The following is a 14672-nucleotide window of genomic DNA, read 5'->3' on the forward strand; positions in this document are numbered from 1 at the left end:
ATCTGATGCACTTACAGTAATAACTGGTGTGTTGATATCAGAGTTTTCGGGTACTGTGGCTTCATAAACGGAGTGAGTAAAAACTGGGGCGTTATCATTAGCATCAAGTACAATGACATGTATGACTACTGTTCCGGATCTCTCAGGTGAACCACCGTCTACAGCTGTAAGTAATAATTCAATTTCCTGCTGCTCCTCTCGGTCTAATTCTTTATCCAAAACCAACTCGCCATATTTACTAACAGCATCTGTCGTCTGACTATTGAATAGGAAGTGAGGATTTTGTTGCAAAATGTAGCTTTCAATCGCATTCTTGCCTATATCAGCATCGTGTGCTGCATTGATTCGATACCGAGCTCCTTTGTCAGCTGACTCTCTGATTTCAAGCTTCACAGTGTCTTTTGGGAAACTGGGTGCATTGTCGTTTATGTCCTGCACCTGCAGGGACAACCGGTGTAATTCCAAAGGATTTTCAAGCAGCAAGTCGAATTTAAGAACACACGAGGGTTTTTCTCCACAATGCTCCTCTCTGTCGATTCTTTCCGCAACAATTAAATCCCCGCTCCGAAGGTTTATCCCACAATACTGTCCGTCTTTTCCTTCCATGTCAACACGAGCTTTTCTAGCAGACAGTCTGCCCACCTCCAGGCCGAGATCCTTGGCAATATTTCCAATAACGGATCCGCGCTTGAGCTCCTCCTGTACAGAATAGCTCAGGTCTCCGTGTGCGGACTGCACCACGACAAAGAAAAAGACAAAGCCACAGCTTTGAAGAACACGCCGCGTAGTCATCATCCTCAGAATGAACTACAAGTTGTTTACAATCGAGCATTGGAATGACTGTTCGACGAATATATCCCTCTGCTAAGCGTTAGTCGTTGGTGTTAAATGACATAAAGAACACAAGGCTGGTCCATCCAAATAATGGGTGGTGTGCAAACCAGGCTGAACACTCGACTCCTCAGCTGGTCTATAGTGACACCGTGGGTTTAAAACGTAATATGGCAAGGTATCCTTAAATCCACATTTTGATATTTTTCGCTTTTGTTTTTTGCTATTATGCACATTAATCGGACATCAAACAGTGTAATAATAAAGTAATGCGTTATATACTATTTTAAAGGGTATTTACACACTGATTCATAGTTTTTATATTTTACAAACATTAATCCACAATGCATCTGGTTTGAGAATATAATTTAGATAATATTAAATTAACATTTGTCAATGATTTATTTTAAACAATGTCTGACCGTAGATCTGTTCTGCACGATGTTTTACTTAATACTGTAAATTATATCACTTACTTAGCTAAAAGGAAAAAATCTTCTCTTAACGTGTTTTTTTATTTTTTTTTATTATGTTGTTAAATGACTCACGGGTTTCCAAAGAGACATTGGCACTCGGGTCAACTAATAGACAACATTGTTACGGCTGCCGTCGGCAACCTCGCGTGTAAGTTAATGATATGCAAAGTATGCTGTGACATCCCCCACTCTTGATTGGAGTATCGAGAAGAACCGCCCAGCAGTCCCGGCCAATCGGAGGTTCGTCATCGCGGTCCCGCCAGCTCAAAAGGCCTGACTGAACGCAGCTGAGGGCGGCTGCCAGACCAGATTGAGGAAGAGCGGTTGGAGTGCGAGAAAGCGGGCCTATACAAAATACTGATACCACCGGTTGCACTTAACATAATCTTGTTGTTTAGTCTAATTAGGTTCAGGGGTGCTGTGAGTATTGTCCCTTTTGGTTATTTGTTGATTAAGTTTGTGAGGACTTCTTTTGTTTAACCATTTGTTTTCTTAGCTAGATAAAGATAATCTTCCTTTTGAGGATCTCTTTTGGTTGTATTCTGTTTTTGAGTTCCACAGCACCCGTTGGCCCCATTCTCTTTCTTTGTAAGCTATGTTCATTGCCCAATTAACAATAAATATCCTTTTAAATACCAATTCCATCTGGTTTTATGTTCATGTCCGTCTCCCCCTAGCTACCCGACGTAACAACATGAAGAAACTTCCTGTTTGCAGAAGCGAATACTTGTTCTTCATGTTGTAATTCAGATTACATCTTTACAGGGCTAAATACAATTTGCAAGGAAGGGTGGTGAAAGTTATACCACCGTATCGGTCTATATTGTTGGTACAAATTTCGACATGTCACTTGAATAATAACTCATTCTTTAATATTTGTGATGAAACTTGCTCTATTATCAACAATATTCATAATAATATTACTGAAATGATTAAGTATAATAATCCAAATGTAGAAAACATGTTTAAAAAAAACCAAAGTGCAACAGTTGTAAAATAAAAATATTTTGTGCACACACCCAAAACTAAAGACACATTACTGCATTTTCCTAGAATTAAACCTTTACTTGTTGCACTGCCACTGATTTATTGTACCTTATCAACAAAGCACATGTTAGATTTAGAATGAAATAGTTTCCACTTTACTAAATTACACATATTCCCATTCTACTTGTTATTACGTCCATCGTTTAAGACCAGACGTGAAGGTTTCTTTACAATGTGGAAAAATATGTATGTAAGGACGTATTATGAAAGGACAAAACCGGGTCAGACATATTATAAATGTATAGTTAAAAGAGAAAAAAATAATTATTTGAAAACGCATCAGCAGAGTAAAAGTGATGTTCAGCACCAAGGACAGAGGCACGACGAATCAGATGCATCTCCATTAAAGTCACACGGACGAACGAACCTTTGCTCGATTAGGTAAATGTAATTAGCTAATAAGGAAATTAAAATTGTTAAAGGGGGAGACCTAAATAAGGTAGATTATTTGGAAAGGCGATGGTTCAACGGAAATACAAGGCTAACCAAATTAGACGAAATAATTTTTTGATATAGTATTGGAAAAGAATCCATTGGTGAATCGTTACATTTTAGGAAATGTGATGAAACCGTCGGAAAACAAATCCTTCCAAAACTTGAGAAAGCAATCATCGTATCTGAAACTAGTTTGGATATGTTAACATTTGCTTTTGTCCGGGACTTCGGGAACACGTGTTGAAAAAAATAGATCAAAAGCAAATGTTAACATATCCAAACTCTTTTCACGATTTACCAAAAGGAAAGATTGTTGAAAATATGATATATCATTGTCTGAGAAAGGCTGAATAAGTAAGAAAAATAGTTTACAGGATATGTAAAATATGTTCCTACCTCAGGAGAATCATCACAATCTTCAAATGCATCCGAAAAGTCTGATGGACTTTTCCTCAGAGTCTGGTCAGCAGGCAGCGTGTTGTCATTGTAAGATGACACGAACTTAAAGTCACTGGTTCTTGAACCGGTTGTCAGGTACGCGTCATAATTGTAAGTACTGCGTAAAGTTCCTGTTCCGTCCACGTCTGCGTAATTAGGAGGGAGATACGCGCTGGGGATGGCAACTGCTCCATCAAACAGCAGTCTGGGCTTTCTTCTGCGACAAAACCTCACACCGAGGATGATGATGATGAAGGTCAGAAAAAAGGTGGACACGGACACCAGCGCGATGATCAGATAAGAGGTCAGTTTGGAGTTCTTCTCGTCATAAGAAATATCCTTCAGTTCTGGCACCTCAGCCAAGTTATCAGAAATAAGTAAATACATGGAACAGGTGGCAGAGAGAGAGGGCTGTCCGTTATCTTTCACCGACACAATGAGGTTCTGCTTCATGCTGTCAGATTCAGAAATGTCCCGCTGTGTCCTGATCTCTCCGCTGTGGAGACCGATAGTGAAAAGTCCCGGATCAGTGGATTTGACTATATGATAGGACAGCCAGGCATTCTGTCCGGAGTCCGCGTCCACCGCTATCACTTTGGACACCAGAGAGCCTCCGTGCGCAGCTTTGGGGACCAGCTCGGTCATGAAGGAGTTTCCCTCCGGGTTGGGGTACAATATCTGAGGAGAGTTGTCGTTCTTATCCGATACGAACACACTGACGGTGACGTTGTTGCTGAGCGGAGGAGAACCGTTGTCTCTGGCCATCACGTGGACTTTAAAGCTCCTGAACTGTTCATAATCAAACGACCTCACAGCGTGGATCACCCCCGTGTCTCCGTTAACAGACAGATAGGAGGACACCGGAGCACCGTTCACCTCACCGGGTAAAAGAGAATAAATCACGGTGCCGTTTTGTCTCCAGTCGGGGTCTCGAGCGGTAACGGAACATAAAGTGGAGCCAGCTTTGTTATTTTCAGTCACATACGCGTTGTAGGATTGTTCCTCAAACACAGGTGGGTTGTCGTTGATGTCTGCTACAGATAACTGAACGGTTTTAGAGGAGGACAGAGGTGGAGAGCCCTCGTCAGTGGCAGTGATTGTAATGTTGTAAATAGACTCTTGTTCACGGTCCAGTTGTCCGGTGGTCACCAGAGAATAATAGTTCTTAATAGAAGGAACCAACTTAAAAGGGACGTTTTGCTGAATTGAGCAGCGGACCTTTTGGTTGTTGTTAGAATCGGAATCCTGCACGTTCACGACGCCCACCTCTGTACCCGGTGAGACGTTCTCATGAACAGAATTTGCCAGTGAGTTCACATATATTACTGGTATGTTGTCATTGACGTCTTTGATTTCAATAATCACCTTTGAATATGACGATAATCCTAATCCATCCTTTGCTTTAATGCGGAAATCATATTCTGTTACAGTTTCAAAGTCAATAGCACGATTCACTTTGATGTTGCCATTTTTACGATCAATACTAAATATTCTCTTCACGTCATCGGTAACGTGTCCAAAATCATAAGTTACATCACCATTGACTCCCTCGTCTGCGTCACTAGCACTCACTGTGACCACTAAAGTGTCTGGAGGAGAGTTTTCAGGCAGACTGGCTTTATAAACGGCCTGACTAAACACCGGCGCGTTATCATTAGCATCCAGTACAGTGACGTGTATGACGACAGTACCTGATCTCTGAGGAGAACCTCCATCCAACGCTGTGAGAAGCAAATTGATCCCTTGTTGTTTTTCATGGTCAAGCTCTTTTTCTAAAATAAGCTCTAATGTATTCCCATCAACAGCCAAAATAAAATGATCATTCTTTTTGAGATTGTAATGCTGAACCGAATTCTGTCCTACATCCACATCGTGTGCCTCTTCGATCACAAAACGAGCTCCCTTATCTGCTGATTCTCTGATTTCTATATTTACCGATTCTTCATTAAATAGTGGCGAGTTGTCATTAATGTCCTGGATGTGTAGAGTGAAAGGATGTAGTTCCAGAGGATTCTCCAGAACAAGATCGCGTTTTATCACACACGACAGCTTTTCTCCACAAAGCTCCTCTCTGTCAATCCTCTCGGCAACAATTAAATCTCCAGTGCGGATATTGATGTCACAATAACGCTTGCGATTTCCTGCGGCATCAACCCGGGCATTTCTACCAGACAGTTGCAGCGAGTCCAGGTTGAGGTCCTTCGCTATATTCCCCAGAACAGTTCCACGCTTCAATTCCTCTTGGAAGGAGTAGCTAGCGTCCCCATTCACGGTTTGCCAAATTAGAAAGAAAACGAAGCACCACATTTGAAGTCCCATCATTGCAATGCAATAGTTACAGAAACACTGTGTTGGTATAAAGCTCAAGTCATTTAAGGATAATACATTTCGGTTGAAAGAAAATCGAGAGGTATCAGCTACTCCGACTGCGTGAAGAACTGCAAAATCATCCTTTCATTACTGATTCACTAGAAGGTGGAGTGGACATGTTTTACATAGACTGGCTGATAGCGACACCATGAGTGGAATTAAGAAATGGCAGGCTTGAACATTTAAAATTAGTATTATGACTCGTAATATTAGTTGTAGAAGTATTGATTATATAGTATAATTGTTTAATTCGTGTCTTACAAAGGAGCGTCATGAATACCAGAAAGTGGTTTTGCAAAGTATTATTTTTATTTTCTCTGCTACACCTGGTTGTCCTTCGGGAAGGTTGTACTAGTTTGTTTGTAACATACCATTAGGAAGAAATACTTCATGTTTTAACGTCCCTTTTTTATTTGTAACACGAAGGTACAGTTCATTTTGTTATTTTAAATGAGCTGAATTTCAGGTGAAGTGAAGGAACATGGAGAGCGACAAATCTTAGCACGAAACTTTGGTGTAGTTATATTTGCTGTTTTAAAAGTCCATGTTTACAAAGGCAATAGTTTGTTACCACTAGGATTGTGAAATATAAGTGCTGAAGGTAAAAACAACTGTAAAGTGAAGCGATGTATTGTTCTTAATTGCATCTGTATTTAAACATTTTCAACAATAACTTTAAATCCACTTTGTAATCTAAACGTCCCTGAAATAATGTATGTAAATCTGGATTTTTTTTAAGTGACCAAAACATTTTTTAACAATAAAGTCTCAAACGCTCCTAAAACGTACTGTGTCAGTATTAAAAACGGGATTAGGCGGATAAGGCCAGGAAAACAAAAATACGTATTATTATTATTTTAAATCACAGACAGCAAATAATTTTACAAAGCAACCTTGTTTAACGAGATGTGGACTGCTGAAAGATCCGATAACAAACTCCACGGATCCACGTTGAAATAACACAAGTTAATAGGACCATCATGCATGAACATGGGAAGCCGCAGTATTGAGCAGGTTAAACAAAAATAAAAATCATCAGTCACCAAAGAATATAATGTTTAGACGTACCTCTAGAGACTCCTCTGAATTACTGAACACATCCTCAAAGTCTGATGGACCTTTCCTCACAGTCTGGTCAGGAGGCAACGTGTTGTCATTGTAAGATGATAAGAACTTAAAGTCACTGGTTCGTGAACCGGTTGTCAGGTACGCGTCATAATTGTAAGTGCTGCGTAAAGTTCCTGTTCCGTCCACGTCTGCGTAATTAGGAGGGAGATACGCGCTGGGGATGGCAACTGCTCCATCAAACAACAGTCTGGGCTTTCTCCTGCGACAAAACCTCACACCGATGATGATGATGATGAAGGTCAGAAAAAAAGTGGACACAGATACCAGCGCGATGATCAGATAAGAGGTCAGTTTGGAGTTCTTCTCGTCATAAGAAATATCCTTCAGTTCTGGCACCTCAGCCAAGTTATCAGAAATAAGTAAATACATGGAACAGGTGGCAGAGAGAGAGGGCTGTCCGTTATCTTTCACCGACACAATGAGGTTCTGCTTCATGCTGTCAGATTCAGAAATGTCCCGCTGTGTCCTGATCTCTCCGCTGTGGAGACCAATAGTGAAAAGTCCCGGATCAGTGGATTTGACTATACGATAGGACAGCCAGGCATTCTGTCCGGAGTCCGCGTCCACCGCGATCACTTTGGACACCAGAGAGCCTCCGTGCGCAGCTTTGGGGACCAGCTCGGTCATGAAGGAGTGTCCCTCCGGGTTGGGGTACAGTATCTGAGGAGAGTTGTCGTTCACATCCGATACGAACACACTGACGGTGACGTTGCTGCTGAGCGGAGGAGAACCGTTGTCTCTGGCCATCACGCGGACTTTAAAGCTCCTGAACTGTTCATAATCAAACGACCTCACAGCGTGGATCACCCCCGTGTCTCCGTTAACAGAAAGATAGGAGGACACCGGAGCACCGTTCACCTCACCGGGTAAAAGAGAATAAATCACTGTGCCGTTTTGTCTCCAGTCGGGGTCTCGAGCGGTAACGGAACATAAAGTGGAGCCAGCTTTGTTATTTTCAGTCACATACGCGCTGTAGGATTGTTCCTCAAACACAGGTGGGTTGTCGTTGATGTCTGCTACAGATAACTGAACGGTTTTAGAGGAGGACAGAGGTGGAGAGCCCTCGTCAGTGGCAGTGATTGTAATGTTGTAATCAGACTCTAGTTCACGGTCCAGTTGTCCTGTGGTCACCAGAGAATAGTAGTTTTTAATAGAAGGAACCAACTTAAAAGGGACGTTTTGCTGAATGGAACAGCGGACCTGTCTGTTAGTCTCTGAGTCTCTATCCTGCACGTTAACGATGCCCACCTCTGTACCAGGTGACACATTCTCGGGTATGTTGTTAGTCAGTGACTTCATGAATATCAATGGGGCGTTGTCGTTTACATCTGAGACATCAATAATTACTTTTGCTCCTGTGGACAGCCCATAACCATCTTTGGCTTCAACAAACACTTCATATTTCGACCCTTCTTCATAATCTACGTTACCTAGTAGACTGATTTCACCAGTTTTTTCATTTATTGAAAACAGTTTCCGTGATTTATCAGACATTCGGCTGAATTCATAAGTTACCTCCCCGTTGACACCTTCGTCTTTATCTGATGCACTTACAGTAATAACTGGTGTGTTGATATCAGAGTTTTCGGGTACTGTGGCTTCATAAACGGAGTGAGTAAAAACTGGGGCGTTATCATTAGCATCAAGTACAATGACATGTATGACTACTGTTCCGGATCTCTCAGGTGAACCACCGTCTACAGCTGTAAGTAATAATTCAATTTCCTGCTGCTCCTCTCGGTCTAATTCTTTATCCAAAACCAACTCGCCATATTTACTAACAGCATCTGTCGTCTGACTATTGAATAGGAAGTGAGGATTTTGTTGCAAAATGTAGCTTTCAATCGCATTCTTGCCTATATCAGCATCGTGTGCTGCATTGATTCGATACCGAGCTCCTTTGTCAGCTGACTCTCTGATTTCAAGCTTCACAGTGTCTTTTGGGAAACTGGGTGCATTGTCGTTTATGTCCTGCACCTGCAGGGACAACCGGTGTAATTCCAAAGGATTTTCAAGCAGCAAGTCGAATTTAAGAACACACGAGGGTTTTTCTCCACAATGCTCCTCTCTGTCGATTCTTTCCGCAACAATTAAATCCCCGCTCCGAAGGTTTATCCCACAATACTGTCCGTCTTTTCCTTCCATGTCAACACGAGCTTTTCTAGCAGACAGTCTGCCCACCTCCAGGCCGAGATCCTTGGCAATATTTCCAATAACGGATCCGCGCTTGAGCTCCTCCTGTACAGAATAGCTCAGGTCTCCGTGTGCGGACTGCACCACGACAAAGAAAAAGACAAAGCCACAGCTTTGAAGAACACGCCGCGTAGTCATCATCCTCAGAATGAACTACAAGTTGTTTACAATCGAGCATTGGAATGACTGTTCGACGAATATATCCCTCTGCTAAGCGTTAGTCGTTGGTGTTAAATGACATAAAGAACACAAGGCTGGTCCATCCAAATAATGGGTGGTGTGCAAACCAGGCTGAACACTCGACTCCTCAGCTGGTCTATAGTGACACCGTGGGTTTAAAACGTAATATGGCAAGGTATCCTTAAATCCACATTTTGATATTTTTCGCTTTTGTTTTTTGCTATTATGCACATTAATCGGACATCAAACAGTGTAATAATAAAGTAATGCGTTATATACTATTTTAAAGGGTATTTACACACTGATTCATAGTTTTTATATTTTACAAACATTAATCCACAATGCATCTGGTTTGAGAATATAATTTAGATAATATTAAATTAACATTTGTCAATGATTTATTTTAAACAATGTCTGACCGTAGATCTGTTCTGCACGATGTTTTACTTAATACTGTAAATTATATCACTTACTTAGCTAAAAGGAAAAAATCTTCTCTTAACGTGTTTTTTTATTTTTTTTTATTATGTTGTTAAATGACTCACGGGTTTCCAAAGAGACATTGGCACTCGGGTCAACTAATAGACAACATTGTTACGGCTGCCGTCGGCAACCTCGCGTGTAAGTTAATGATATGCAAAGTATGCTGTGACATCCCCCACTCTTGATTGGAGTATCGAGAAGAACCGCCCAGCAGTCCCGGCCAATCGGAGGTTCGTCATCGCGGTCCCGCCAGCTCAAAAGGCCTGACTGAACGCAGCTGAGGGCGGCTGCCAGACCAGATTGAGGAAGAGCGGTTGGAGTGCGAGAAAGCGGGCCTATACAAAATACTGATACCACCGGTTGCACTTAACATAATCTTGTTGTTTAGTCTAATTAGGTTCAGGGGTGCTGTGAGTATTGTCCCTTTTGGTTATTTGTTGATTAAGTTTGTGAGGACTTCTTTTGTTTAACCATTTGTTTTCTTAGCTAGATAAAGATAATCTTCCTTTTGAGGATCTCTTTTGGTTGTATTCTGTTTTTGAGTTCCACAGCACCCGTTGGCCCCATTCTCTTTCTTTGTAAGCTATGTTCATTGCCCAATTAACAATAAATATCCTTTTAAATACCAATTCCATCTGGTTTTATGTTCATGTCCGTCTCCCCCTAGCTACCCGACGTAACAACATGAAGAAACTTCCTGTTTGCAGAAGCGAATACTTGTTCTTCATGTTGTAATTCAGATTACATCTTTACAGGGCTAAATACAATTTGCAAGGAAGGGTGGTGAAAGTTATACCACCGTATCGGTCTATATTGTTGGTACAAATTTCGACATGTCACTTGAATAATAACTCATTCTTTAATATTTGTGATGAAACTTGCTCTATTATCAACAATATTCATAATAATATTACTGAAATGATTAAGTATAATAATCCAAATGTAGAAAACATGTTTAAAAAAAACCAAAGTGCAACAGTTGTAAAATAAAAATATTTTGTGCACACACCCAAAACTAAAGACACATTACTGCATTTTCCTAGAATTAAACCTTTACTTGTTGCACTGCCACTGATTTATTGTACCTTATCAACAAAGCACATGTTAGATTTAGAATGAAATAGTTTCCACTTTACTAAATTACACATATTCCCATTCTACTTGTTATTACGTCCATCGTTTAAGACCAGACGTGAAGGTTTCTTTACAATGTGGAAAAATATGTATGTAAGGACGTATTATGAAAGGACAAAACCGGGTCAGACATATTATAAATGTATAGTTAAAAGAGAAAAAAATAATTATTTGAAAACGCATCAGCAGAGTAAAAGTGATGTTCAGCACCAAGGACAGAGGCACGACGAATCAGATGCATCTCCATTAAAGTCACACGGACGAACGAACCTTTGCTCGATTAGGTAAATGTAATTAGCTAATAAGGAAATTAAAATTGTTAAAGGGGGAGACCTAAATAAGGTAGATTATTTGGAAAGGCGATGGTTCAACGGAAATACAAGGCTAACCAAATTAGACGAAATAATTTTTTGATATAGTATTGGAAAAGAATCCATTGGTGAATCGTTACATTTTAGGAAATGTGATGAAACCGTCGGAAAACAAATCCTTCCAAAACTTGAGAAAGCAATCATCGTATCTGAAACTAGTTTGGATATGTTAACATTTGCTTTTGTCCGGGACTTCGGGAACACGTGTTGAAAAAAATAGATCAAAAGCAAATGTTAACATATCCAAACTCTTTTCACGATTTACCAAAAGGAAAGATTGTTGAAAATATGATATATCATTGTCTGAGAAAGGCTGAATAAGTAAGAAAAATAGTTTACAGGATATGTAAAATATGTTCCTACCTCAGGAGAATCATCACAATCTTCAAATGCATCCGAAAAGTCTGATGGACTTTTCCTCAGAGTCTGGTCAGCAGGCAGCGTGTTGTCATTGTAAGATGACACGAACTTAAAGTCACTGGTTCTTGAACCGGTTGTCAGGTACGCGTCATAATTGTAAGTACTGCGTAAAGTTCCTGTTCCGTCCACGTCTGCGTAATTAGGAGGGAGATACGCGCTGGGGATGGCAACTGCTCCATCAAACAGCAGTCTGGGCTTTCTTCTGCGACAAAACCTCACACCGAGGATGATGATGATGAAGGTCAGAAAAAAGGTGGACACGGACACCAGCGCGATGATCAGATAAGAGGTCAGTTTGGAGTTCTTCTCGTCATAAGAAATATCCTTCAGTTCTGGCACCTCAGCCAAGTTATCAGAAATAAGTAAATACATGGAACAGGTGGCAGAGAGAGAGGGCTGTCCGTTATCTTTCACCGACACAATGAGGTTCTGCTTCATGCTGTCAGATTCAGAAATGTCCCGCTGTGTCCTGATCTCTCCGCTGTGGAGACCGATAGTGAAAAGTCCCGGATCAGTGGATTTGACTATATGATAGGACAGCCAGGCATTCTGTCCGGAGTCCGCGTCCACCGCTATCACTTTGGACACCAGAGAGCCTCCGTGCGCAGCTTTGGGGACCAGCTCGGTCATGAAGGAGTTTCCCTCCGGGTTGGGGTACAATATCTGAGGAGAGTTGTCGTTCTTATCCGATACGAACACACTGACGGTGACGTTGTTGCTGAGCGGAGGAGAACCGTTGTCTCTGGCCATCACGTGGACTTTAAAGCTCCTGAACTGTTCATAATCAAACGACCTCACAGCGTGGATCACCCCCGTGTCTCCGTTAACAGACAGATAGGAGGACACCGGAGCACCGTTCACCTCACCGGGTAAAAGAGAATAAATCACGGTGCCGTTTTGTCTCCAGTCGGGGTCTCGAGCGGTAACGGAACATAAAGTGGAGCCAGCTTTGTTATTTTCAGTCACATACGCGTTGTAGGATTGTTCCTCAAACACAGGTGGGTTGTCGTTGATGTCTGCTACAGATAACTGAACGGTTTTAGAGGAGGACAGAGGTGGAGAGCCCTCGTCAGTGGCAGTGATTGTAATGTTGTAAATAGACTCTTGTTCACGGTCCAGTTGTCCGGTGGTCACCAGAGAATAATAGTTCTTAATAGAAGGAACCAACTTAAAAGGGACGTTTTGCTGAATTGAGCAGCGGACCTTTTGGTTGTTGTTAGAATCGGAATCCTGCACGTTCACGACGCCCACCTCTGTACCCGGTGAGACGTTCTCATGAACAGAATTTGCCAGTGAGTTCACATATATTACTGGTATGTTGTCATTGACGTCTTTGATTTCAATAATCACCTTTGAATATGACGATAATCCTAATCCATCCTTTGCTTTAATGCGGAAATCATATTCTGTTACAGTTTCAAAGTCAATAGCACGATTCACTTTGATGTTGCCATTTTTACGATCAATACTAAATATTCTCTTCACGTCATCGGTAACGTGTCCAAAATCATAAGTTACATCACCATTGACTCCCTCGTCTGCGTCACTAGCACTCACTGTGACCACTAAAGTGTCTGGAGGAGAGTTTTCAGGCAGACTGGCTTTATAAACGGCCTGACTAAACACCGGCGCGTTATCATTAGCATCCAGTACAGTGACGTGTATGACGACAGTACCTGATCTCTGAGGAGAACCTCCATCCAACGCTGTGAGAAGCAAATTGATCCCTTGTTGTTTTTCATGGTCAAGCTCTTTTTCTAAAATAAGCTCTAATGTATTCCCATCAACAGCCAAAATAAAATGATCATTCTTTTTGAGATTGTAATGCTGAACCGAATTCTGTCCTACATCCACATCGTGTGCCTCTTCGATCACAAAACGAGCTCCCTTATCTGCTGATTCTCTGATTTCTATATTTACCGATTCTTCATTAAATAGTGGCGAGTTGTCATTAATGTCCTGGATGTGTAGAGTGAAAGGATGTAGTTCCAGAGGATTCTCCAGAACAAGATCGCGTTTTATCACACACGACAGCTTTTCTCCACAAAGCTCCTCTCTGTCAATCCTCTCGGCAACAATTAAATCTCCAGTGCGGATATTGATGTCACAATAACGCTTGCGATTTCCTGCGGCATCAACCCGGGCATTTCTACCAGACAGTTGCAGCGAGTCCAGGTTGAGGTCCTTCGCTATATTCCCCAGAACAGTTCCACGCTTCAATTCCTCTTGGAAGGAGTAGCTAGCGTCCCCATTCACGGTTTGCCAAATTAGAAAGAAAACGAAGCACCACATTTGAAGTCCCATCATTGCAATGCAATAGTTACAGAAACACTGTGTTGGTATAAAGCTCAAGTCATTTAAGGATAATACATTTCGGTTGAAAGAAAATCGAGAGGTATCAGCTACTCCGACTGCGTGAAGAACTGCAAAATCATCCTTTCATTACTGATTCACTAGAAGGTGGAGTGGACATGTTTTACATAGACTGGCTGATAGCGACACCATGAGTGGAATTAAGAAATGGCAGGCTTGAACATTTAAAATTAGTATTATGACTCGTAATATTAGTTGTAGAAGTATTGATTATATAGTATAATTGTTTAATTCGTGTCTTACAAAGGAGCGTCATGAATACCAGAAAGTGGTTTTGCAAAGTATTATTTTTATTTTCTCTGCTACACCTGGTTGTCCTTCGGGAAGGTTGTACTAGTTTGTTTGTAACATACCATTAGGAAGAAATACTTCATGTTTTAACGTCCCTTTTTTATTTGTAACACGAAGGTACAGTTCATTTTGTTATTTTAAATGAGCTGAATTTCAGGTGAAGTGAAGGAACATGGAGAGCGACAAATCTTAGCACGAAACTTTGGTGTAGTTATATTTGCTGTTTTAAAAGTCCATGTTTACAAAGGCAATAGTTTGTTACCACTAGGATTGTGAAATATAAGTGCTGAAGGTAAAAACAACTGTAAAGTGAAGCGATGTATTGTTCTTAATTGCATCTGTATTTAAACATTTTCAACAATAACTTTAAATCCACTTTGTAATCTAAACGTCCCTGAAATAATGTATGTAAATCTGGATTTTTTTTAAGTGACCAAAACATTTTTTAACAATAAAGTCTCAAACGCTCCTAAAACGTACTGTGTCAGTATTAAAAACGGGA

The 14672-nt window shown here is 41.0% G+C and overlaps 1 protein-coding gene across 1 annotated transcript; it reads right to left on the reverse strand.

Moving 5' to 3' along the window:
* Positions 1–9306: 9306 nt before the first annotated feature.
* On the reverse strand, positions 9307–14134 carry LOC144406196 (protocadherin beta-16-like). The gene has a single exon (XM_078101255.1). It carries the CDS (start codon positions 13811–13813, stop codon positions 11348–11350), a length of 2466 nt encoding a protein of 821 aa, XP_077957381.1. The 5' UTR covers positions 13814–14134; the 3' UTR covers positions 9307–11347.
* Positions 14135–14672: the final 538 nt, after the last annotated feature.

The sequence above is a fragment of the Gasterosteus aculeatus genome, chromosome 4 (assembly GCF_964276395.1).
Source record: "Gasterosteus aculeatus chromosome 4, fGasAcu3.hap1.1, whole genome shotgun sequence".
In the NCBI taxonomy this organism is placed as follows: domain Eukaryota; kingdom Metazoa; phylum Chordata; class Actinopteri; order Perciformes; family Gasterosteidae; genus Gasterosteus; species Gasterosteus aculeatus.

Excerpts from the sequence above, each read along its gene's own strand:
- LOC144406196 (XM_078101255.1), bottom strand. The coding sequence starts at position 13,813 with ATGATGGGACTTCAAATGTGGTGCTTCGTTTTCTTTCTAATTTGGCAA.